Source organism: Cladophialophora bantiana (genome assembly GCF_000835475.1).
Source record: "Cladophialophora bantiana CBS 173.52 unplaced genomic scaffold supercont1.8, whole genome shotgun sequence".
NCBI lineage: Eukaryota > Fungi > Ascomycota > Eurotiomycetes > Chaetothyriales > Herpotrichiellaceae > Cladophialophora > Cladophialophora bantiana.
The window spans coordinates 1,516,909-1,541,617 of record NW_015971582.1 but is presented as its reverse complement, the minus strand read 5'-3'; the positions used below and the strand labels follow the sequence as shown (position 1 = coordinate 1,541,617).

At 51.9% G+C, this 24,709-nt stretch overlaps 7 protein-coding genes across 7 annotated transcripts; 4 read left to right on the top strand and 3 right to left on the bottom strand.

The window, feature by feature from the left end:
- Positions 1-1,182: 1,182 nt before the first annotated feature.
- Z519_06207 (uncharacterized protein) lies at positions 1,183-1,976 on the top strand (the record flags this gene model as incomplete). Its single annotated transcript, XM_016763947.1, has 2 exons — positions 1,183-1,262; positions 1,349-1,976. 2 exons carry the CDS (start codon positions 1,183-1,185, stop codon positions 1,974-1,976), a joined length of 708 nt encoding a protein of 235 aa, XP_016620271.1.
- A 1,320-nt stretch (positions 1,977-3,296) lies between these two features.
- Z519_06206 (uncharacterized protein) lies at positions 3,297-4,703 on the top strand (the record flags this gene model as incomplete). Its single annotated transcript, XM_016763946.1, has 1 exon — positions 3,297-4,703. The coding sequence occupies one exon, from the start codon at positions 3,297-3,299 to the stop codon at positions 4,701-4,703; it is 1,407 nt and encodes a 468-aa protein (XP_016620270.1).
- A 614-nt stretch (positions 4,704-5,317) lies between these two features.
- Z519_06205 (uncharacterized protein) lies at positions 5,318-6,048 on the bottom strand (the record flags this gene model as incomplete). The annotated part of the gene is made up of 2 exons (XM_016763945.1): positions 5,318-5,944; positions 6,007-6,048. 2 exons carry the CDS (start codon positions 6,046-6,048, stop codon positions 5,318-5,320), a joined length of 669 nt encoding a protein of 222 aa, XP_016620269.1.
- A 1,214-nt stretch (positions 6,049-7,262) lies between these two features.
- On the top strand, positions 7,263-9,519 carry Z519_06204 (uncharacterized protein; the record flags this gene model as incomplete). Its single annotated transcript, XM_016763944.1, has 6 exons — positions 7,263-7,322; positions 7,419-7,671; positions 7,726-8,167; positions 8,228-8,401; positions 8,492-8,789; positions 8,842-9,519. 6 exons carry the CDS (start codon positions 7,263-7,265, stop codon positions 9,517-9,519), a joined length of 1,905 nt encoding a protein of 634 aa, XP_016620268.1.
- A 1,666-nt stretch (positions 9,520-11,185) lies between these two features.
- On the bottom strand, positions 11,186-13,144 carry Z519_06203 (uncharacterized protein; the record flags this gene model as incomplete). Its single annotated transcript, XM_016763943.1, has 7 exons — positions 11,186-11,459; positions 11,530-12,000; positions 12,053-12,402; positions 12,460-12,491; positions 12,550-12,589; positions 12,643-12,866; positions 12,919-13,144. The coding sequence occupies 7 exons, from the start codon at positions 13,142-13,144 to the stop codon at positions 11,186-11,188; spliced, it is 1,617 nt and encodes a 538-aa protein (XP_016620267.1).
- A 4,162-nt stretch (positions 13,145-17,306) lies between these two features.
- On the top strand, positions 17,307-18,504 carry Z519_06202 (uncharacterized protein; the record flags this gene model as incomplete). The annotated part of the gene is made up of 2 exons (XM_016763942.1): positions 17,307-17,761; positions 17,880-18,504. 2 exons carry the CDS (start codon positions 17,307-17,309, stop codon positions 18,502-18,504), a joined length of 1,080 nt encoding a protein of 359 aa, XP_016620266.1.
- A 508-nt stretch (positions 18,505-19,012) lies between these two features.
- Z519_06201 (uncharacterized protein) lies at positions 19,013-21,854 on the bottom strand (the record flags this gene model as incomplete). Its single annotated transcript, XM_016763941.1, has 5 exons — positions 19,013-20,330; positions 20,385-20,963; positions 21,014-21,038; positions 21,088-21,353; positions 21,415-21,854. 5 exons carry the CDS (start codon positions 21,852-21,854, stop codon positions 19,013-19,015), a joined length of 2,628 nt encoding a protein of 875 aa, XP_016620265.1.
- Positions 21,855-24,709: the final 2,855 nt, after the last annotated feature.

Genomic DNA, 24,709 nt, shown 5'->3' with positions numbered 1-24,709 from the left:
ATGGTGAAAGGTGGCGGGCGCGGAGAGAGCGAGTTAACTGGTGGCGATGACCTTTTGCATCCGTTGAGGCTGATGCACCGCCACTATCACACCTCGCGACCTGAGAGGTTCATGTCATCACACCCTTCTGCCCATCTGTGCCATCTCACAGTTAATGAACGGATGGATGGATGGATGAATGAATGTCCTTGTGATCATAATGCCTTCTATGCATGCACCTGCAAGTATCTATGTACGTAAATAGGATGAACGCTGCACCTGAACGGATACCTTTTCCCGCTGAAATCAAAACGGCTTGCGATTAATTATTCTTCACTCCTTCCGTAGTTTCAGGCTCATCTCGGCTGGTGCCTAGACATCAAAAAGGCAAAACAGCAGAGCTCGCATTAAATCTCATTCATACATGTCCGTTAAGTGTACCTTCGTCTTTGCTGATACTAATGGCAACAATAATAATGCTAGGTAACGCCCAAGCCGTACTCTCCTCCGTCTTGTGATTGTGTACCTCCTATTAACCTCACGTGTCACTCGTCGAGCACGCGCAGATTCCAGATTCCGCAGACCATGTCGTCTGGACCGCTCATTCCATATTCTTCTCCAGGATCTTGCAACCAGGCAAGAGTCATGATGAAAAAGTGGTAGTTGGCCAAAAAATACGCGGACAAGAGCCCCGAAGGACACTTGATGGCGACATCCACCGCGATGTGCAATGCAGGGACACCACTATCGCAGACTCCATTCGTGATCGAAGTTGCGCCCACAAGGTCTATTGAAATGTTAGCGAAAGTCCAAAATTCATTGCGCTTGGGGGAGTGGGACATACAAGTATGAAGAAAAGAAAAAAGAAGTCAGAATGGCATTAAGTGAGGAGCGAAAATAAATAGTCGGATTCTTGCCAAGAAATTTCAAGACGCCAAGAATGTGCTATACCAACTACAGATGGCACTAACATACTAATCTTTACATAGCAATTGTCTCGGTGTCTGCCTGCCTGGCAACCCTATTACCCAGCGAGCCAACTACTCTCGTGTGGTGCAGTCATGATAATGTGATATTTTCATCCGTCAGCTTTCGCTCTGCTCTGCTTTATATCATCTCCACCTGAGATTCAAAGCTTGTCCCAGGCAATCTCTAGAATGGCAGAAACAGAGGCTACTGTCTGCCTCGTCAACAAACGCGAAAATGGTTTTCAATCCAGCGGTTCGAGTGGCTTTCGCCTCCCAACAAGAATACATTCCCGTCGGCGCATTAAAATATGGGAAGTGAGGTGATTTCATAGTTTGGTCGCCTCTGTGTATTTTTTTTTCTTTTTCATACAGCTGAACAAAATCTTTTGTGAGAATATCAGTGATTCCTACTACGTCGGCAGGTCCATGTATTCTGTCGTGTTCGAGTTCAACGAGGTTCCAACACAGATGGGCCTCAAAGGAACAGCAATTGAAGGAACCGTTGGCATCGCATTCATCATGTTCATCCTTGTGTTTTTCCTTTGCCTGAGCTTTTTGCGCCACATCAGGATCAGACGGCAACTCCGCGTCAGACTTGATCCAGTTGAGGGCACTGTGAACAACATCCGCCCACCTCCACCAGCTTATGATTCTCTCCACGCTGGTAGTGGGCGCCGGTATTTCTGGCTTTGGTCGCAACAGCGCAATGAGCTTGGTACCCCCGATCCCTCTAACACCGCTATCGAAAGAATTCGTGACCCATTCATCTTCGACAACAGCCCTCCAAACTCACCAACGTCGGAAGAGTCTATCCTACCCCCATACTGTCAAGCCGATCCCCATGGATTGCCTAGTTACGAGAGCATTGTCTGCGCGGATATGGAAGACAGATTACTGGGTGCTCGGTCTACTTTAGCAACGCATGTGCCGGGCAGAACCCGTGGAGACGCTTGTTCACGTCTGGCCGCGAGGGAGAGGCAGGGAGAAACCGTCGTCCTTGGGGGGGAGACATCGCCCAGCGAAGCATGATCAAGACAGCGACTACTACAGCAGGGTCTGCGAGATGGTAATTAGCCAGCCGTGTACCTACGCCGCGCGCATCTGGCTAATTCTTTCTTTTCCAGATAATGACGCCTCGATGAGGCCTGCCTGGATCAAGGACTTTCACCTGGCGACGGAGAAGCCTTGGGCGGGTGAAGTTACCGGAAAAAGCCTCAAGCTTGTGCGCCGGAACATGTTGCGACCTCGTCCGAGACAAGAATTTTACACACCACAACTGCGGGATGCGATCAAAGCGGCACCCAGCTTTCTCCGTGTACCACTTTCTCCTACGCCTCTCAGATCTTGCGAAGTGCTTGCCCTGGCAACTGCCTGATGTGTCCCTGGACATCTCCATTTCTGTCCTCTCCACTTCTCTATATCCATCAACGCATATGCGTCACACGAACATCGAAGACTCGCCTCCCAACAACCCCGCCGCCGGGTTCAAGAACTTCTGAATTCAAAAACAGTCAAAACCCCTGCAAGGGCCTGGAACGAACGGACTGAAGCTGGGCTTGAGCCAGGGCTTAAGCTTGATCTTGGATTTGAAATTGATCTTGACTTCCAAAGAACGGCAGAGATCCAGGTTCACGCTGGAGCTGCGAGACGGAGGGCTGAGACAAACCGGTGAAAACCGCGAGACAATCGACTTTTCTGAGTATTGTGCCCACAACGCCAGCGCCCATGGATGTATGTATGTACGCACACACCTAGCGACAAAGACAAGAGACCCACGGCAGCGCGACCAGTCCAGATGAGGCGAGGCGAGGCGAGAAGAGGAGAGACGAGAATGATTCAATCCGCGCGGCACTCTCCCTCACTCAGACGAGACGGGTCGCGAGGGTGCCATATGTCGCGGTCAAAGGGATCAATGTCTCTCAGTGATATGGATCAGGGGATCAAAGAGTTCGTCGTCGCAGTGATGGTGGTTTTGTTGTTGGTCGCCAAAGGTGACGGGACGAGACAAGACGATACGAAGAACATGCTATTCTGCGCCATCTTATAGGAGTCCCTGGTATTGTTCATTCATCTATTTATTCCATGACACCCCTCGGTTTTCAAAGCTGCTCGGTATCATCAGCAAGGAGCCAGCCAGTCATCCAGTCACTTATTCGTGGTAGAGCTACACACACATACTCGCCATCATCTAACCCAAATTTTTCTCTCTGCTGTAACACACTTGTCCTCTGCTCTACAGCCCGGACTTGAGTCCAGTCCCAGGAACATACGAACCTCAATCCCGCCCATCATATACTCTGCTATACCTACATTCAACTCAGAGTGGTGTTCACGGGACAGATAGAACCCATGAACGAACCGGCAATGATATCCTTCTTCAGCCTCACCGGGGTGATTCTGCTTGTTGCGGGGATTGCGACTTGGAGGATACATCGCCAGAATCGCATGCGCGGCAAACCGGATGGCATCGCGGTTGATGAGAATCATGGCGATGCCGAGAACGGGAAACAAGACCGATGTATGCGTGGGGACGATGGTGATGGACCGGCAGAGAATCGAGAGAGCGGTGGGAGGTGTGGGAGGGTCCTTGACGGAGCCGGTTGGGCACAGATACCAAATAGTGCTGAGGATCAAGAAGAGACGCGGGTACGAGGAAGACAAGGAGTGGTCTATGAAAAGGCGGACGAAGCAGTTGTTTCCGCGGTCATTGGCGGTGTCGAGGCTGAGACGAGTTCCCCGAGTGCCATTCAGAGAGGATCAAGACCAACAGAGGTCGTGCCGTTCGAGAACCTTGGTGGGTATCGATATGGCGATTTCGCATATGGACATGACAATATGGCGCCGCTTCCAGTCCCGGCTTTGGTTAATGAGCTGAATCCATATTATCATGCCCCAGGGATCGCCGAAGTCGAAGCTGTTCCGGCTTGTCCTTATCCTTCCGCACCTGCCTCGAACAAAAGCTCGATGGAGTCAGGATACGGATCTCCACTGACGTCGTACAATGGCCTTGTCACCATCCACCAACACCTAGATGATATGATGGCGGCGCTCCCGATCCCGAAAGACCATCCACTGTATGAACACCATCCCGTTGCTCATTGCCCAGCAACTCCTAGTCTCCCGCGTCACGATGCAAGCCGGCGACCCCCGGTGTTGCAATACGAACGCGAAAGCCTTTTCCCTGCCCCTCTCAACCCGCGTCGCGGAAGGCACAGCCCTCACGTCGATCTGGACCACGGCCAAACTTCACCCCCCGAACCAGGGCGGACGGTCTTTACCGAATTGAGACGTCGTTCGAGTGCTCGTTCTCCGTTGATTTCATCCTCGGGGTCGCACTCGAAGGAAGGGCCCGAGGCGAGATACAGCTGCTTTGAGAGTCCGCTGAAGCAGCATCCCCCTGAGCTGAGCAACGGATTGCGACATTCAAGGGAGATATCGAGGCAAAACTCGGAACCCGTGCTGGGAGCTATCGTTGGCCAAATTCGGGCGAAAGATGATGTCCGAAATGAATGGCCTTTAACGACAGAGATGAAGGTGCCGATCCAACATTACTCCAACCAGACCCCCGTTCAGCCTGCGAGTGCATCTGAGCATCATCTTACACACACACGCCATCGTCACCTCAGCTCATGCAATAATGCTTGGACGTCGGCTCCACTGACTCCGGAGTCACGGCAATCCTGCCGGCCGCAGAGATGGAGTTGGACAGCCGAGGATTTCAGGGCGGTGGGGATCAAGGGCGACAATGCTGTTTGAGGCAGGCAACGTTTGCTGGAATGATCTGGGGGAGTTGCTGTCGGGATGTGATAGAAAGGCACGAGTCTCAGTGAGGTGAGGGTTAGTTTCAGAGTACAGTGGCATTTTTTCGGTAGCATGAAGAGAAGACGGAGGATGATTCCTTGTCCATTCTTCTCTCCAACGGGTTTTGGAGGGATGACTAACAACAATTCGAAGTCGAGCAGCTTTTTGTCTGATCGATCAGTTGGCATATGGCGGGCATCATTTGTGTCATTTGTTTGATGCAATACTCCTCGATTCGACGGAACGGAGATCGGAGCTCGATGCTGGCTGTTGGATAGACTCTCCGCGATATTTCTGAGAATGAAATGCCTTTTGCCGGTTCGTACAGACGTCCGTCGGTTTTGGTCCGAGATTCACGTAGCTTAGTCTGCGCGAACCGGCTTTTGTCCCCAGTATCCCGTTCGAGAGAAGGGTCTTGCAATGGATGCAAAGACTAGAACATGGGTGACGCTCGATCGCGTCCAGCAAGGGGATGCTCATTTCTGGTCGGAACTTGTCGTTCGACATGGCATTCGAGACGGATCTAGAAAGTGATGAGATTTCGTCCATCGTAGTATCCAGGCGCAGATTCATCTCTTGTTTCCAACAGCAGCCCATCTTTCTCTACTCTTGACTCCAACTCCTTCATCCACGGAGGAGCCACTGCTTCCGCCGGCCGCCCAACCTTCACCAATCTCCCCCACAACTCTTCCCGGTCGTCCCGCAATGATGGTGCCTCCGGCCCAGACGGTGTTCGCAGGGAGGACGGTGCCGTCCAAGATCTTGACATTATCCTTGATCATGACCATGTTCCCAATCGTGCAGTTGGCGCCTATCCAAACATTGCTCCTGATCTCAGCTGCACGGATGTGTGTGTTGGGACCAATGTAGACGTAGTCGGATATTCGGAGCATGAAGTAGGTCATGATCTGCTGCGGTTCACCACCGTTCGGGTTTGGCACTGTGGTAAGGCGGGAAGGGGGATGAAGTGTACAGCCGGGACTAATGAAGACATATCGACCGAGGTGAATCGAAGTTTGGTCTTGGGTCGCCGCCTTCTGGTCACCCGACTGCTGTTGAGAGGGAGGCTTTGGCTGTGGAGGACGAACAAGGTCCCCGTGGATTACAACGTCCTGCTGAATGACACATTTGCCAGCCAGGATGATATGGCGCGGACCCAGGACGCTGGCTCGGCGACTGATCTTGTTGCCAGTTTCCTGAAACGAGGTTGTCAGCCATTGCCTGGGGTTGATGATTCCTGCGATGGACGGAGACTGACGGTTTCGATGTATTCGCCCCGAACAGAAGGCTTTGGTGGCATGGCTATTGGAAAATGCCTGCCTCCAGCAACATTCTTGCAAGGCTGGATTCGGAGCAACAGAATTGTTGTGTGTGTGGATGGATTGTCCTAGAATGGGATCAACGTCGATCGCAGCCAAAGTCAACACAATAATTGACACGCGGGTTGGAGTCGCAAGTCGCGAATGCGGAGAAGGCTACTCGGGGAGTCGGTCCTGCGTATTGCTGCGTCCTCACTAATCCCTAGAGGACTCGGGAACGAAAAACCTAATTAATTGCCACGGACAGGTTGATCGTAGAGGGTGAGCAAAGGCCGCTTTAACCTGAGCATTAACTAAGCCTGGTGAGAGAGAGTTTGGCTGGGCATCGCTGACTGCTCCCTGAGCACTTCCTAAGCAAATAGCACACTGCGGGTCTCATCTGGCCCTTACGATCCCGCTATACCTTTCTCTCGGCTAGGCATCTGTTTTAGACCGTCATTAGGGAACCTAGTAGATTCCCTGCCCTTACGCTACTGCCTAAGTTTCCGTGTAGCCTTGGCCTAACGGTGCGACAGGGTGCATGGTTGAATCATACGGCGTACCGAGACCAAGGAATCTGATCAAGCAAAATACTGGGTAGTGATTCAGGCGCCGAGACGCCTACCTAAGGTCTGGTCTCCGTTAAACTACTGGGTACGAGCCACCAGCGGCTACAAGCCACAGCGCGGCGATTGGTGGCTCATTACCCAGTAGCTCGTGCTCCCCGTAATGCCGCCCAATAAGCCCCATACCCCCTAAGCTTTTTGGTTGGCCATCTTGCCGCCGAACCAATGTAATGATAGGCATCGACGATGTCCACGTCGTGCGAACCGTCGCTATTTAACATCGCAAGGAGGCTCGATCGGCCTTGTACAGGAGTAAGTGGTGTATCGCTGTTTTACAAGCACTGGATACAGCAGAAATACCCCACTATTCTTCACCAGGTCCAGCCAGGCTGTGGGATGGCTGTAACATTGCGCAATTGTGTTGAAGAGCGTCCATTATCCCAGACGTCTACAGAGCGTCCCGGGGCTGTGTTGTGATCTATCCGTTGTTAGCCCTCGCGTGAAGCTGTGTGGCCTCAAGACAGCCGAATGCATTGTGGTGTCAGCCGAAGTGTGGGTGTGCAACCGCGACGTACATTACATCGTGTTTCCCTGCTACTGGGCTTTTCCCACAACTCCTTATGATTCATAGATGTCCATATTTCGATGTCATGGCTCTATGCACCACTTGCAACAGCTTCGACTTGTACCGGATCTTCAATTCCCCTGACGTGGGTTCATCGACATACGTAGATCCAGACCCGAAATATTTTTGACATGATAACTATTCCGGATTGTGTTTCAGACACTCTGATAACATATTCAAGATACGGATTGCAGCTTCTGCTGGTTGTGGTCTGTGTACGCTATTGTTTGATGCATTTAAACGTAAAGAATCAGAGGCAGCACAAGCGGCAGGCGATCTTCCGATCATCCTCGCAGGGAGCCGGACAATCGAAGATGAACTGGATGATCCTCCTGAGTTTTCGACACACATAGAGCCTAAACTAAGGTGCTTCTTTATGAGCCCCGAGCAAGGACTGATCAGGCTTTGTGATCTTGACATTAGCATTGATAATGGTATGTCTTATATGCTAGAAAGCCTACCATATTCTACTAACATAATACCGAAAGCTTTTGGCGACGTGCCTACAGACCTTCCATTTGAACCGTTTAGCAAACTGCATTGTCATTCTAACGATCCCGGCAGTGTGGCGCTTGCTTCAATGTGGCTTTCATCTTGCCTGGAGAATCATGATTGCCCAACCCCCAACTTAACAGGTCCCAGTTTGTCAACACGCTTCCTCCAGGTCGGGAACGCGAGCAGAAATCCACACCTTGTCGAGTTTCCATCGGGAGTATCACTGCAGCCGTGGGTTGCTCTAAGCTACCGGTGGGGGAAAAAGGAGCCGTTGTTGAAGTTGAAGAAAGAAACTGAAGGATCTCTGAAAGCCGATGTTGATATCGGGGATCTGGACGCCACTATTCGGGATGCAGTCACCATCAGCAGGGGATTGGGGATTCAATATCTGTGGATTGATTCATTGTGCATTTTTCAAGACCAGAAGTCGGATTGGTTGGAATAATCTTCGCAGAAGAGTTACATCTATGGACAGTCGACGGTGACTGTTGCCAGTGTGGACACCAATGATGTCTCAGGGAGCTTTCTGAGCCTGCGAGAAACGCAGTTCGTTGGAATCTCTTGGAAAGCGAACCCGAATCAGGGCGCCAGTGAAGAATACCGAAACCCGCCGCAGGTCTACGTCTCGCACGCGCGGCCCGATCATCACGACCCGTTGATCGGACCATGGTCTAAACGAGCATGGACGCTGCAAGAAAGGCTTCTGCCAAATCGAATCTTGTTCTATTCTTCTCATTAGATCGCGTGGAAATGCTGCAGCGTGGTTCAGTACGAGCGAGCCCTTAAATACGTCCCCTTGATCGAGTTCGGCCTCAACATTGCGGACAAACCTGGTGGAAGGCCCTTCTGGCGATTCGACCTTTTCACCAAATTCAAACTCCTGCCTAAGTTCCTGAAAAGTCCGAAATGCGATTCGAACTACAATAGATACCGCATCTGGTACAACATCGTTGAAGACTACTCTGGTCGCGGTGTGACATGCCAGCGAGATCGACTCGTTGCAATTTCAGGAATAGCCAAAATGTATGGGATGGCCCTCGACGGCGACAGATATGTGGTGGGTCTTTGGCAATCAAATATACTGCTAGGTTTGTTGTGGTATGCCGAAGGCTTGGAGCTATTCGGCAGCAAACTTGGTCAGTCCACCGACGTTGAGGTTAATGCTCCTTTCCTGGAGCTGGGCCAACGCCCCTCCCGGGTATACCATTCGAAATGACTGGTTAAACAACAGTCCTAGGCCATTGGCAACGCTGGAAGACGTCAGCTTCAGTCTAATGGACTTAAACAATCCTTTCGGCGGTGTCTTGCGTGCCAAACTTACCATACGTGGACCGGTCTACCGGTTTTCTCGGCTTTACCATCCCCCCTGGCGTTCGCCGGGGAGTAATCTTTCAGCTTTCGAGCGCCACCTTTCTCATGTGGTTGAGCTCGACTACGGCGAGAGGGCCAACGATTTCTCTCGTGAAGGCCGCTACGCCGCTTTATTGTTGATGCAAGCATGGCCTTCATTTGATAATCGTCTTGACGCCCTCGTCCTCCAGAATATGCCGTCGTACAAAGACGAGAGGAGCACAGTTCTTAAACGCCCGGGTCTTTTAAAACTGAGCTTCTACAGCATACCGACGTCTCCTTCATTATCCGAAAAGCTCGAACTTCAGGAAAAATCTCTTGACTATCGTCTGAACCCTGAGGGTGGGTTCCGACGGTCAAAGCGCATTTTCTGTGAAGAATTCTTCCAAGAGTATAGTAAAAGCAATTGGCCCTGCGATTCTGTAACGATTGTTTAATCACCACTAACATATTCACTGTGATGAGCTCGCAGGCTTGTCTGAGCTACAACCGCCTCGAGGAACTCTTTAGACCACACGGTAGGCTCACACGGAACGCCGATATCATCCTCACCAAGGCGAGTTGAAATGGGAAGAGCAAGTTTGCCAGGCTCTGCTGCGAAGATTCCAGATCTTTCCGTCCATACACTCTGACTGAGAAGCTGGCATACTAATTCTTGACCATTTGCGCTACGACGCCTAGGTGTGGCTGTGAAACGAGGAAAGGTGTCGCCTGTCCTCTTCGAGCAAGAACAGGGAGGACTTGGAAGCCACGAGCTAAGAGGATGTGGACATTATGATCAGGTCAAGCAGGCCTTTTCGCGTCTCCTTTGTTCCCTTGGGCTCAATTTTGGGCTCCCATGTAGAGACAGAGAAATGAGATCCAGTTCTGATCCCCATTACTTCCACCTTTGTCCCCCCACATACTGTGAAATAATATAATATAATTAGTTTACTATGCTGCGTCAGAGCATAAATTTCTTGAGACCGAGAATTAACTCGATCCGCTGTCGCCTTTCTGGGAATGCCCGCTCGCCGGAATAATGAAGAAGGCGGAAGATGAAGAAGCAAGTGGCGTTGCACCTTATCCAAACCTCTCGGGGGGACATCATGTTAGGACACCTACTGTACGACACATGCCAGGAGTCCAATACACAAACACAGCAAAGACGCCAAAGGGACCAACGGGGGAGAAACAGATGAGAACCACACGTCCCACGCAAGCTCCTCAAGACCTCTTCAAGGCTTTGAGTCTCTGTAGACACGGCTCACGATAGGGATATATCTCGTTCGGTGTTTCTATTGATCTGTCTATTTCTTGACAGCCTTCCCTCACAGTATATAGCTATACTCTACGTCTATTACTCGAGACCTTTTGTAGTTGACGTCGTTGGATATTATTCCATTAATATTGACTTGCTCTCTTCCTCATATCTTGTCTTGCGATCTAGTATTAGCCTGTGCTAAGAATTAATCTTATATCGAGCCCCTTTGCGGAACGGTTCATGACATGAACTCGGACTTCAACTGCGGTAGAGGACCGTTAGCCTCCTCTGGAATAGTCGTGAGAATCTAGATCGATTATTACGCCTCTCGCGCCCTGCGCTCTCTATCTATAATGATCCAGCTTTCCTCGGGGTTAGGTATATCTTCGGGTATAGCTAGGCTATACTAGTGGCGCGACTGACGTGCTTTTGGCCAGCTATGCAAGGGTGATTGATGATCTCTAACCGCGGCCACCATTCTCTCGCCGGATTCGAGAACGTGACGTTGGTAAGGCTTGATAATGACAGGTCTGCTTTCGAATCACGAACAGGATAGTCATCAATAGCTGACAACAAACCAAGTTACAATGGACAGCCGTGCTGGCTTTAAGCATGCGAGGACACTACTGCATCTGATGTGGCTGGATTCAAAGCTTTGTACCCACGTCCCGGCAGGATGCTTGGAAAACATGTACTGGTATGGATTCCCACCGCAGACGGTAAGCAGTATCAGATTAGGTTGAGGCGCCTAGAACAAACTAAGATTGTCTGCATTCAAGCGGTCTACCAGACATTTGACTCGCTCTAGCAATATTGATCGTGGTGTAATTCTGCCCTTCAGACGCCAGCGTGCCGTCACTTCAAGCAGATTCTTGATGTTTGGCTACGGCAGTCACCTTGGTCTCGCCCTCGCCCTCGCCCTCGCTCGACGGCGTTCCAGTAATATCGACACCCACTGCCAAGAGGCGATCGTCCAGCGCGCGGCGGCGCTCCTCGTCGAGATGTGAGAGGTCGACGGCAACTTCGTCACCAAATTTCGCAGCAATCTCTTCGAGCGAGAGTCCATTGGTTTCGGGGAGGCGCCACAAGAATGGAAGGCAGGCCGCCGGAACAATGATAAAGACGAGGTAATATCTACGACTCGTTAGCACAGTCGCGGCAAAGGCGATGTAGAGGACAAGAGCAAAGACGAGAAGACACCTACTTCCATCCAATGTCGGCGAATGCGGTCGGTGCAACCTCTGTGTAGAGCAGCGTCGATGCAAAAAGACCTGCAATCGAGGTGCCCAGTCCGTGGGCTCGTACACCAGTTGGAAAGATTTCGCTGCAGTACACGTAGCTGCTGGCGTCCTGGCTGCCTCCATAAAAGGTCACAAAGAGAAACAAGAACAAGACCCCCACTGCATTGCCACCCTTGTTGGACGTTCCCGCATAAGTGGCCACCATGGCGGTCTCGACAATCATCATGCAAATGCAGCCGGTCAGGCCGAACGTGATGATAGGAATCCGCCCAAGGCGATCGAGCAGCATGGCATTGATCCAATTCATAAACGCAGCCCACGAGGTATAGATGGCATAAAGCAGGAGAGGGAGCCACCCGTACAGGCCGAGATTATTGTACAAGAGGACTTGATAGTTGTTGATCACCAGCACACCAGTCGATTGAGCGGCGCATCTGCCGAAGGTGTTAGCAGAAACCCACAAGTCGCGACGAAATCGAAACGTACTGCACGAGCAGGCCCGAATATATTCGCTTGCGATACGAAGCACGCTTGAGCATACCCCAGATACCGTGCACACCGGTCGCATTCTCCAGCTCGATCTGTTTGGAGATTTGGTAGAATTCCTCCTTGGCTGCCAAGCCTGATGGATCATCTGGTCGAGAGTGCAACTTTTGGAGAATCTCGAGCGCATGCCGCTCTTTTCTCTTTGAAATGAGCCAACGAGGTGATTCGGGCAACCAAGGCGAGCCTATGAGCAGGATCAGGGGCGCTACAATCTGCAGACTGAGGCATAGTCGCCACTGCACTTGAGGTGCTGCAAAATAGCAGCCCAGACCTGTGAATGCGGCCGACCCCTGAAGGCCTGAGTCAGACCTCCATTATACGGGAGTGGGGTGCAGATGTATACTTACGTAGCCACAGACAATCAGGACCCCGTGTGAACCTTGCCCAAATGTCAGCACGAGGTGGAAACAGAAAACGACTCAGAAAAGGCTGGTTACCCGTCATTCGGCCTCGTTGCTTTGCAGGCGACAACTCGGACTATACCGCGCGTCAGTAGAGTTGCACCTCGCAAGTCAAACCGATCGACTGACCATGTACGCAGGCACGGTGACTTGCATCATGCCGACACCGACGCCATTCAGGAAGCGTCCAACGAGAAACATGGCAACGTGAGCCGCACCCCCCTGGATCGCGGCCGAGATAACGCAGATGGCACAGACGATCTGAATAGACCTGCAGCGGCCGAGTCTGTTGAGGATCCAGTTGACAATGAGAGCACCAATAATGCCTCCCCCGGCGAACAGACCATTGGCAGCTAGTTCTCGTGGTCAGACGTCTGCAATGCCAGTGAAGCAGCTTGGGCTTACCGCCGATGATATCGTTTCCCTCCTTGGCATTTGGTCCAGTGAGAGAAATGTTGAAATAGTCCCAGAATGCGGGCAAGCCAAAGACGGAACCGATAATGGATGAATTGTATCCGTACGTAAACGAACCTAATGCGCTGAAGAAGACGACATAAAAGTTGTACGTGTTGGCCTTGGCCGAATGCGAGGCGTCGGCCGCGTCCCCTGTGCCATGCTTGAACAAGCCCATGCTGAAGAACGAGGCAGGCTCGGGCGGTGGATCCAGATACAAACGATGGAGATCGAACCAGGTACAAATGAAGTCGCAGGGCCGGTCAGGGGTTTATATTCCCTCAGCGCTGCCACCCACGATGTTGCCACGAGGCGAAAGTGGATCCTTCTTGGAGTCGACCATGGTGAGGTACTCGGTACTTGGAGACTGTCCTCGCGGAGAACACTGGGCGACAATTCTCCGTAGGTCATGCTGGTGTTGGAGAACACGGCACACAAGCGGTGAGAACCCAAGAAGCGGGACCGCGTCGCACCGCGAGCGATGGCGTACAGCCTGGTTGCTTCGCGGCATCGTGACCGTGCTGCCGTGTGAACCAAGGAAGATGAAGCGTGCTTTTGTGATAAGCAAAGAGACCGAGTTTGTGGGGGAAAATGTTGATGGATTTGGGGAATGGAGTTGGAGAGCTCGAGCTCCCCGCGCTGGGGGACGTGCCATGCGGCTGGAACAAGCGGGGAATCAGCCTCTCATGCTCGATGCAGAAGGTATAAAGCCGAATTAGCGGAGGCCCACAAGGCAGAACTCCGGACGGTAGATGTTCATGAATCATTGCCCATGCAGATTCAACTTCAATTAACCTCGGGTATCCTGTTGATCGAGGAGCGGCATCAACAGTCCAAGCGAAGGAGGCGAGAGGGTAAGTACCGTACTTGTACGTAAGTAGGCTTGGGCGGATTTGAAACGGCGCATACTGGGTGAGTGGCCACGTGCGCTCGAGGCAGATACGATACGAAGGAAGAGAGCATATTCGTTCATCACCATGTGGACGATCTGGGTTGACGAAGCCAACGACGTGAGGTAGTGGACAGGAATGGCCTATGCAAATGTTTTCGGTATTAATATCAGGGAGAAAGTGGCCACGCCACGCCTTAGCACCCAAAGCGGTTGGGTCTTGGCTGGGCAGTTAATAGTCCCCCTCCTTAGGCTGGTGTCGGCTCCGCCCAGTTGCCTATTGGGTACTGTAGGGCAAGCCTAGGGGTAACTCTGGTGGCACCGCCGCTGCTCAGGAGTCCCTAAATTTGTTCTCCCTCCCACTCTCTCGCCTCGGTGCAGCCCTTAGTGCCTCGGCATTCCTCTCAAGTCCCCCTTTACCGTGTCATCACGACCACCCAGTATATCTCGAGTGTCCGACAGCATGCAAACCAGAGCCCCAAATGGCCTGCGAGGGAAGTCGATTTCGAGATCAGACACTTAGGCCATCCGAAACTCAACAATGCCGGATATGCCTGGTGGTACTTGGATCCTACCATGAGGGCAACAATATGGAATGCTGTACCGGCCAGGGCAATATGCAAGCTAACTCCAAGCAGCAGAGACAGGGCCCCTGCAAGATATCACTGAGCCCCAATCTGATGACATGCTTCATTCCAATCCAGCGAACCAATGCGTTGGAATACAGGTAGCATTGCCGAGACTGCAAGTAGAGAGAAGACGCCGCCACGAAGGGTTAACATCTTGCTGCCGCCACCGCCGGTGTCCGAGAGAGTGACGGCTGCAACCACCTGTAACTGTGGTGACTGAGGAGGCAAACAGCGAACCACGATGAGGGTGAGAGTTCGCGGATGCCTGGGAATCGCCCTACAACGCGAAGCCTGCGGCCACAAAGGCAGCAGATCCGAGCGGATGAGTCCTAGTGTTCGTGGTCTCCATTTGCAAGCATCGCCAAAGACGAAGGGTCTGCCTATATGAGTATGCAGGCATTGGATGCCCTCCGACGATGAAGTCGTTGTCGCGCAGCCATCCTGGCATCTGATCTTTGGTGCCGGTCGTGGGCCAGTACATACGCCTCCGCGTTTGGCTGGCCGGCGCATAAGTTGCTGCCTGGCGCTGCGAAGGCTTGGATCGAGGCAGCACCTCTCACCACAGTAGCTACGATCATGAGGAGCACGCTATTGGAGTTATTAGAGACGAGACCGTTGGGTCGAACTAGTCTGAGGGCCACCACGGCGCAGATCCTGGCTGAAGCCGGGCACGCAGCCATCGCGCCATACCGACATACACCTCTTGACCCCTTGACTTCGTGGCGAAGGGGTCATTTACCGGTGGCTATGACGTGATGGGATTCTTCAATCTCCGCTGCGACAACCGATGCTAGCATGGAGCTTGGAATGATTTTGCCCGCCGTGATCCTTTATGCGATTTCAAGAGGCACCGGAGAGGGTGCATGATCATCGAGGGTCTCTTGGGCTTGAGAGACTTGCCTCTTGAAGTGTATACTAAACTTTTACCATAGCCCAGATACTGCAGAACTGTTCTCGCGGATGGTGAAGGGACACACCAAACATCAGACCAGCAGATCAGGGAGGCGAGGAGGGTCAGAGCATAACACCCCCACCATTTGCGATAGCAGACGACGTCAAGCCAGCAAATCAAGGCGAGAAGTGGTAATTTAGCGACTTGCCACATTTCGTGACCCGGGCATGGGCAGGTCCAGAGTCCCGAGTACATTTGACGGCAACAAGAGCCCTCGCACACTCTTCGTCAGCCTCTGACCCTCCTCTGCTGGCTACTTGGTAGAATTCATTCCCTCTTGGTTCTGTCACTCTCCCGCATGCGCCCAACTGCCGAATTGTGCCTGCTTCTTTCCGATTGTTTCCACTTGGCTGCCGCAGTGATGATAGTCGACAGGCACCGAGTAAATATGGGTCCGTGGATACCGCCGGGAATTCCATCACGCCACAGGACACGCAAAACTTCTCGCCTAATCACAGAGCCTCGCCGCCTGGCAACGTGGAACAATACGGCACGAACGAGCCTTGGTGGGAATCGCCTAGGTTCACCTGTTACCTCGACGGTTTTGTCCGACAGATTGTTGCTCTACCAGTACTGTACTTGGTACAGCCAAGGTTCGGGGATTGCTTCCATCAATGATTCTGGAACGCAACTGCAGTGGATGCATGACGCTGCAGTGGGTGAACGCGGTCAATCTCGCAACATGCCGTGCCGCGTGGTCAGACAGTAGGCGGCGCTCTGCCCATTCACCAACTCCAGGAGCTGGACAAGGGCGCGAAGGCTCCGTTCAATACCCACATCCTCGGCTTTAGCTTCAAACGATTCGATCTAGGTATGTTAGGGACGAGGTCCCATATCAGGAGAGCCAATCCTGGCCCCCAATAGTCGAGCCCAGAGCTCGACGAAGCCTCGGGTTCTGAAAGGGGCAAGCAAGATTTGTTCAATTTCAATGATCGCCGAGTATCAGCCTCGTTTTGCGATCGGGAACTCTACTTGTGACAGCTTAATAATCGGTCTGCGCCGTGCGAGGCTACCAAGATTGCTGCGGTCTCTCAGGGGCACCAATCCCACAAGTTGTCGCTTCTTGCCAGTTGGCTTTGGTGATTGCTAGCTTCGGATACCAATCGCCGGGCTGGAAAGAAAGTTCCTGGATCCACGGTTCTGGAATGCCCCGCAAGGCGCAAGAGAGTTGAAATTTTTACCTACCTCCTTACGGCTTTGAAGCAACGTGGTTTGCATTCTGAGACATGCCTTAAGGCTAGCGACCCCCTTGTGTATCTTCCGAATTTTGACCCACCGGTTTCGGCAAACAAGGAATCTGCCCGTAAATCACCTTCTAGATACTCGCTTACGCTGCTGCAGGGTCTTCAAGATGGCCGCTGCACTGGCGGGAGATATCGACAATACGCTTTCCTGTTGATCAATGAGTGGCGTTACCATGGTTTCCATATGGCAACTAGAAGAAGGTTTCGTAACGGCCCTGGCCCCAGGCGGATGATGGTCACGCCACTGCACGTGGAAACGGGCAACGTGGGTTGCTCCCTAGCGGCACGGATCGAAAAATTATCTTCAAACTCATCCCAATCAGGAAGTCGACTATGGAGATGTGCTGTTGCAGACAGTCTCGGTGAGAGGAATAGTCGGAAGCTCCTCCTTGGCCTGACAAAGCACACAGGATCAGTCCGGCAGGCTTTAAAATCATGGATTCGCCTTCGCCAACCAAAGCTGGAGTCGTGCTTGAGCTGGCTTTCTGCTCCTCGGTCGACAAGGCTTCGAATTCGACAGATCCCCAACGTGCGGACAAGATCCCGTGTGGAAATAGTTCCAGGACGTCTACTTCTTTTTTCTCCGTACGCCGACACAATGGGGGACATTCCCAATTCCATGGAACATGTGGATCGGCGCGAACTGTACACGTCGCTCCCAGTTCGAGTTCAATACCTCCAGCAATTCCTTGAATTCGGAGCAGGCAAGCACTCTCCCTCCTCCCAGAGAACTTCAGACGTCACCTCCGCATCAAACTGTCGAATGGTCACTTCCAAAGGACGCCTCTGCTGACCTTTGGGACGATGTAGATGATGTCGTTGCCCTAATCGAGGGACAAAAATACATCAAGGCCATTATCCCGGCAATCGTCAACATGGTCTACAAGAAGTTGCTGAAACACGACATCACGGCCCGAGTTTTCAGTACACGAGATAGTCGCGTCGAAGAAAACCCCGTCAAATGGATCAAAGAAGACGATGCACAGATTAGGCATCGGAAGATGTTCTTGAGATGGTACCTGACTAAGCTCAATTCCGACCCCAGTAAAATGGAGTACTGGCAATATCTGGACAAAGTAGGGTAAGCGCCTGTACCTGACCCCCATGGACTTTGGGTCGGACGTTTTCCTGAACGAGCCAATCTGATCGTCTACTTCATCGAGGGAGAAGAAGGACATGTCTGACCATAAGACTCCCAGGTTGATGCATGTTGGCAAAGGACGCCGCAATCCCCTCCATGTGGACTACATCTTCCTCGGCGTGTGTCTGGGCTACATCCAGGACTCGATGACGGAAGCCATCCTCTCACACCCGCGATTGGAGCTCACGCAGAAGATTGCCATCGTCAAGGCCATCGGCAAGGTGATCTGGATCCAGAACGACCTGATGGCGAAATGGCACGTCGAGGAGGGCCGGGAATTCTTGGACGAGGACATCGAGGAGGACGTGGAGGCCGAGGCGCGCGAGCCCGAAGGCTACCTCAACGGGAAGAGGATCTTGGGCAACGGGGGAGGAAACGACGACGACTCAATCGCCGGGACGGTGTCGTCGACCTCCTCGGAGAAGAGCACCACCAGTCTCGGCCGGACGATGGAGCAGGTCCGCCTGGCCAACGAACAGCAAAAGATGACCTGCCCGTTCAGCGGCATGGTGAACGGCGCAGAGGACATGGAGAAACAGCGAGCCACCACATGGCGGCCGAGCCGGCGCGAGCTGTTGCAGCCCGAAGTAACGTCTCCTCCTTCGACGGGTATCCCACGGCTCCGCGTGATTGATGGGAAGACGAGCTGTAAGGAGAATCTCGGTCCGAATCCGTTTGCATAGACGGGTACAGCTCTCGATGGGTCGAGGCGATGCTGCCCCCCAGGTCCTGCTGGACCGAGCGATCTCACCTCCCACTCAAGCCCACCTCGCGGAAGTATTGTAGTATCTAGATTGAGCGATTAAGAAAAGGATTCACCTGAAAGGAACTTCTGCTCTCTCCCTCCCTCTCGCCGCGCGTCCGTTTCTCAATCCTCCCATCCTTCTCTCCTCTGTATCCTAGTCCGCTCTATATTGACAGAGAGATAGATGTGTATACATGGCCAGTTGAACAGTCGGACCGCCAACTGTTTCGACTGACTAACTTGTGTATGGGGAATGTATATACAACATTTTCCAATTGCCAAATAGAAATTTTTCTGAACAAGGGGAGGCTCAGCTAGATGGAATTGTACACAGATCAAAATTTTGGATTTGGGAAGGTCACTCCTTGGTTCATTCCTCTGTCCATTCGTTGGTTCATTTATTCATGTATGGAGTTGCTGCGTTTCCTTGGGGCGTGCTTTGGTTATCAGAATGTCCTCAATGGCGACCGCAATGCCTCCTCGACTATCTGGATGATTTCTGCGTTTTCGTGAAATTGGGCGAATTCCAAGACCGATGTACCCACGCCCAGCTTGCGGTTTACATCGGCCCCTCTGGCTATCAGCCACCGGGCGGCGCCGACGTGGTGATTCTCGATCGCTTCGAAGATGGCTGTCCACCCGTCCCATGTCTGGGCGTTGATCTCGCTGTCAGCGTTGAGCAGAAGCTCCATCGTGGCGATCGAGCCGGCTCGAGCCGCGCGATAGAATGGCGTCGTCCCAGACACGCTCCGTGCGTGGGGAGAAGCTCCGGCCTCCAGTAGCAGATGCACGATATCCTCTTTCCCATGTTCGGCGGCGAGATGGAGGCAGGTCAAGCCCCTGCCATATTGTACTTCGAGATCTGGCTTGGGTTTCGGTTGAAGCATGGTGGCGACAAGATCCTTATTGCCTGAGATCACTGCTATCGCGAGAGGACTATAGTCGTCCTCGGACAATGCTTGGGTGTCGGCGCCCTTCTGTATCAGGATGTCGAAGAAATTGGACATTCCGAAGCGATTTGCGTAAACTAATGGGTTCGGCTGAGGCAAGTCCGAGACAGAACCGTGATACGCCTGCTGCCACGAGACGAAGCGAAGGTCTCCTCTCCGGCATGGCTCAATAAACCATTGCAACCTGTGGATGTAGTTGGGAAGCGGGCCTCGACCACCCAAAGCGCGAAATTGTGTAAACCAATGCCTTGCGGCGAGTAGCAATAGCTTGTTGGAAGATGTGCGATGTATCAGATCAGCCTGGGTTGTACAAGGCTCCCTGAAATCAGAGAACGACAGATATTGGGCAAGAGACAGCCCGATATCCAGATAGGAGCGGGCTGGAACGAAGAACATTGAGAGTGCTTCGTGTTCTCTCAGCCGGTGTGAAACTAAAAACTCGTAAAGAGTGAAGTGAGCCAGGCTCACCACTGGGTCGTCTTGATATCGATCAACAACGACTAAACTCCCAAGCATCTCGAGGAGATCATTTTCGTCGGTGACCATCTTCTCAAAGTCTATCTCCGAGTCGTTTGGCTCGATGGAGACGGCTTCGGCAAGCTGACTTAGAGTCAGAGGTGTCAAGCATGAGACAAGCCACATCAGCATCTTGCAGACTGCGTCCAAGTCGTGGGTATTCTGTTCCTTGACTTGTTCCAGAAGACGGATGTAGGTGTTTTCCAGTCCTTTGGGAAGCTCACGGAGAGCCCCGCGGATTGCTTTATCATTGGTTAGTCTTGAAATGATGTCTAACTGGAATTTCACCCAAAGGAACCTGTCCCGCAATGAATCAGCTCGCGAAGGCTGCTCTAGTATCCCGAAGACTTACATGCCACCGGCCTCGCGAGATAGTGTTTCGATGACGAGGGCTTTTAGCTCGGGAGACCTGATCCTGATTTTGCGTGCAGCAACTCGTGCATTCACCTCAGCGCGGATGAACGAACTGATGTCGTCTCGAATGTTGTGTTCGAGCGTGACACGGTGAGCGGCCATGGTTCCCATGTGTTTCTGAAGTGAGTGGTCATGGCGACCTGTAGCAATAACTCGGACTATAGCACCTTCGGTTCCCACAATTCTGCCTAGGGCTGAGACAAAATCTTCAAGTTCCGAACATTCATCCACAGCGTCGATCACAACCATGAGGGTGCCGACAGTCTGAATCGAAGTTGTCAGCAGAGCGAGAAGGTCGGTGCTGCTGATAGCATCGTCGAAGTTAGCTTCGTATTTTTGATAAAGATTCATGGCTTCATCCAGCAACTCTGGATGTTGGCATATGAGTTGCAGCGATATAGCCCCCAGGAAACTTTTCAAAGTTTGTTTCACCGAGTTTCTGTGGTCAAAGTAGAAATACACCAAGCTCATCGCTGGTTCAGCAGTCTGTGCACGAAGCGTTTGAATAATGCAAGACCTAGAGGCGTCAGAGAGGTTGCTGCACAGAGAACAAGCGGGCAAGCTCACGCCAGCACAGTCTTCCCACTACCGGCTAGCTCGTCCTGTCAGTAAGGCTTTGTGGGATTGAGAGAGCCACGCACGGATCCCATTTATCCACAGGAGGGTTGATGGCCCGCTTGACCAAGATATGTAGGTTGCGGACTCGAAGAACCAACTGCCTGTTCCTGGATGATGATGTTTCAAACCCTCCTCCAAGTTCTCGTTGACGTTGATTGAACTTGGGTCTAGCCACTTGAACAAACGTCTTCGTTCTTCTCTGTCATCCCTGCGTGCTGCTCGTGTTTGCAGAGCTTCGACGCCCATAGAGCTTCGCTGAGAAAGTAGACAGACATTTCGTAACGTTAAGCTACAGTACAAATCAGTGTCGGTTTGGTTGCTGATCAGGCAGTGTCCGCTTTGGGGCTTACCTCACATCCATAGTCATGGCTGTGCTCAGAAGATCTCGGAGTCTGGATAACCTGGCCAAGGCATCTTTGGTTTCTTTCTCCTTGAACGGCCATATGATCATCTTCCCAAGATTCCGTACTCGATGGCCGGCAACCTGCTCACAGGCGGCAATGGAATTCCTGACAGAGAGCAGAGACTCTTTGCACTCCTGTAAAACGCCCGAATCGCTGAGTTCGTTCAGAGCCGACTTGCAGCCGGAACCCGCCACCTGGTCATCATCCGTCAGACATTGCAGCTGCCCGATGACAGTATCTATTGCAGCAGTCTCGCTTAAGAGCTGCCGCAGCTCTCTCGGGGCTCTGTGGACAGTTCCCAAGAATGAGTAGCCCTCAGCGAGAACAGTGCCGCTCAAAGACATCAGCCCCGCAATGGCCGATGCTACACCCAGGATTTCGGCCATGAGGGAAGGCCGGTGGGAGTCTGAATAGAGGCAGGCGTCAAGCAGACGAAAACATCATGGCATCTTGACGAGAGGATGATCCAAGAGCTTCAGGACTGGTGCCCTGGAGGATGTGAGCTTCTTAAAGACCGTTACATCTACTCTGGATTTCCCTGGAGATAACCAGACCTGCCTGCTAAAATTGATTGATTCAGGTGCCGAACAGCGTCTTGGTGTTTACCTTGTACTGGGAACCAATGCTAAAAATATGGCTCACCGCATGAGGAATGTTATCCGAGCACGTGACGGCGCCCGGTACTTTCTCTTAAACGCTCTGTTACTTTTTTTCCCTTCTCTTTCCAAGTACGAGGTAATCAATCAACATTGGATATCACCTTACGAGGTACAGAAAACGCAGTACGGCGGAGACGGCCAACTCAAAACTACTCTTCTCCCAATGCACGACATGTCCTATCACCCCTTGGCACCATTCCATCTATTGATGGGCCTGACACGTCGAGGCTTACTTCTAGTATTAGGCTGAGAGCGAAACATTTCCAATACTCACGCCGACCACGCCAGCACCGAGGTTACCTAAGGCAGCGCAACAAAGAGCTTCCAGTTCTCGACGAGATCTGGTATTTACCTTACGAAAGGTTCCCCTCTCGTTCAATATATGTAAAACACAACTCGAATAGCTTCTCTCGTACAACTCGATACAGCACGTGACCTATACTACCTTCTGCGAACCACCTTCATATAACGGATCCAGCACTGCGTTTCCCGCACGGCTCTTGAAGAAGTCTGTCCACTCTCTTGACTGCACCAATATGAGCATCTCCATCAATACAGTCTATGCCCAAAAAAATTTTTGGCAACTGATGCAGAAGATCCGAGACCATGCAATGACTGCCACCGGCAATTTTCCCAAATCGCTGCAAGCTAACCACAACCTGCGGTGGGCCCACTATGGTTTTCCGCTGCCGATCCCTACAAATACAGTACCACCGCTAAGACCTCATTCTCCAATCATTTTGCCCAAAATTTACCCCTACGATGCTCGAAGTTGCGATGAATACTTTCGGGCGATCTCTCAGGGATAAAGGCCTCGAACTCAGAGGTAGGTCATCTCTAACTTCCCCAAAGGAGCTTGGAGGACAAAGTGAAAGACCATGATACTGGTGGACTAGACTTATCATATGGTTAGCTGTTGCCTGTGCCGCCGTTGTCGTCAACGGTGACGCCGGCCAGCAAGCTGGCATTTTCTCCAGACGAGTCCAAACAATAGAGGACGTGGTAAGCATTTGTGTCGTCTACCGGTGTTGGAGCGCATGATACTGAGGACTGTCTCAGGTGACTTGGGACGAGAATTCCATTACGATCCCGGATCAGGGACTTCTGCTGCCATTTCGCACTCCGCCTCCGGGTCTATGGCTTGATATATTTCACAAAGTCAAGGCTATCGGCAACAACGCCGTTTCATTCTATAGGAATTGGGCATTTTTGGAAAGGCGCACCTGCGAACCTCGTTGCGCAGGGAGTGTTTGCTCTTGGCGAGTGCTTTTCGGCTGCGTCTGAAGCCGGTATCTACTTGATCAGTCCACCCGGACAGTACATCAATGCGGAAACGCTGCTGGTGGGCTTCATGGCCGGACATTGAGTATCAACGGGACTCTGCACTCCACAGTGCCAGATTACCTCGAAGTCATACAAAACTACACGTCGACGATTGGGGCCATCATTGACAAAGTCCAAATCATCAACGGGGAGCCGGTCATCTTAGTGCAACCCGACAATGAAAATCTTTCGTGGCCAAATATGCCTGGACGGAGATTTTCTGGAAGCGCCGCGAAGGGAATATGTGCAATACATTCAGATTCAGTTCAGAGCGACTGGTATCATCGTTCCATTCGCTTCCACGGAAAACCTTGTCCAAGGGGTCTTCGCACCTGGCACTGGTCCTGGTGCCACAGACATTTATGGAATCGATGCCTATCCAATGCGTAATGATCATGAGTCGAGACTAATTTGAGCTAGAGATTCACTCATCTAGCCGCTAGGCGCTCATCCTGACATGTGGCCAAATACTCGATTTCCGAGAAATTGGCAGATCATGCATCAACAACAAAGCCTGGCAATGCTGTTTGCGGTCATGGAATTCCGAGGAGAGTCAGAAACCTCATAGAGAACCTTGAGAAGGTTTTCAGGAACGGTTGCTGAAGCTCTCCAAAGGTTAGTGTTTCGCGGGACATGTACAACGCTTTCGCGAATGAGGAATCTGTCCGAATTCTGCACAAGAACAATTGGAGCTTTTGAGCAAAAGTTCAAAAGACGTACATGGTACGGATACCGTCAAATCTGGTGGCTTCCAGCTCCCAGTTCCAGATCTACGGTGGTACGAACTTTGGGAGCTTAGCCTATGAAGGCGACGACTCTTCCTATGACTACGGCGCTGCTATTACCGGAGGTCGGCACGTGTGGAGGGAAAAATCTGGCTAAGTGAAGCTTCAAGCCGACTTTTTAAAGTCACTCCGCAATATCTGATAGCTCGACCCTTGAATTAGACTTATGGGACATATACTGACACAGACAACCTTATAGTGACCCCAGTGGAAGTGACTGAAAGTAATACCGCCCTTCTTTGCTATTCGCCATGCTAACTGGACATCTCTGGACACGACAAAGTTTAAACTGACGGTCTCTACCTCAACTGGAGAGATCACACTCCCCCAGCAAGGAGGCGAATGAACTCATTCTGATCGGGACTCTAAGATCTTGGTGACTGACTACAATGTGGGCGGAGTAAACATGACATATTCATTGGCGGAAGTTTTCACATGGAACACGGATCGTACCGGAATCAGAGTGATGATAGT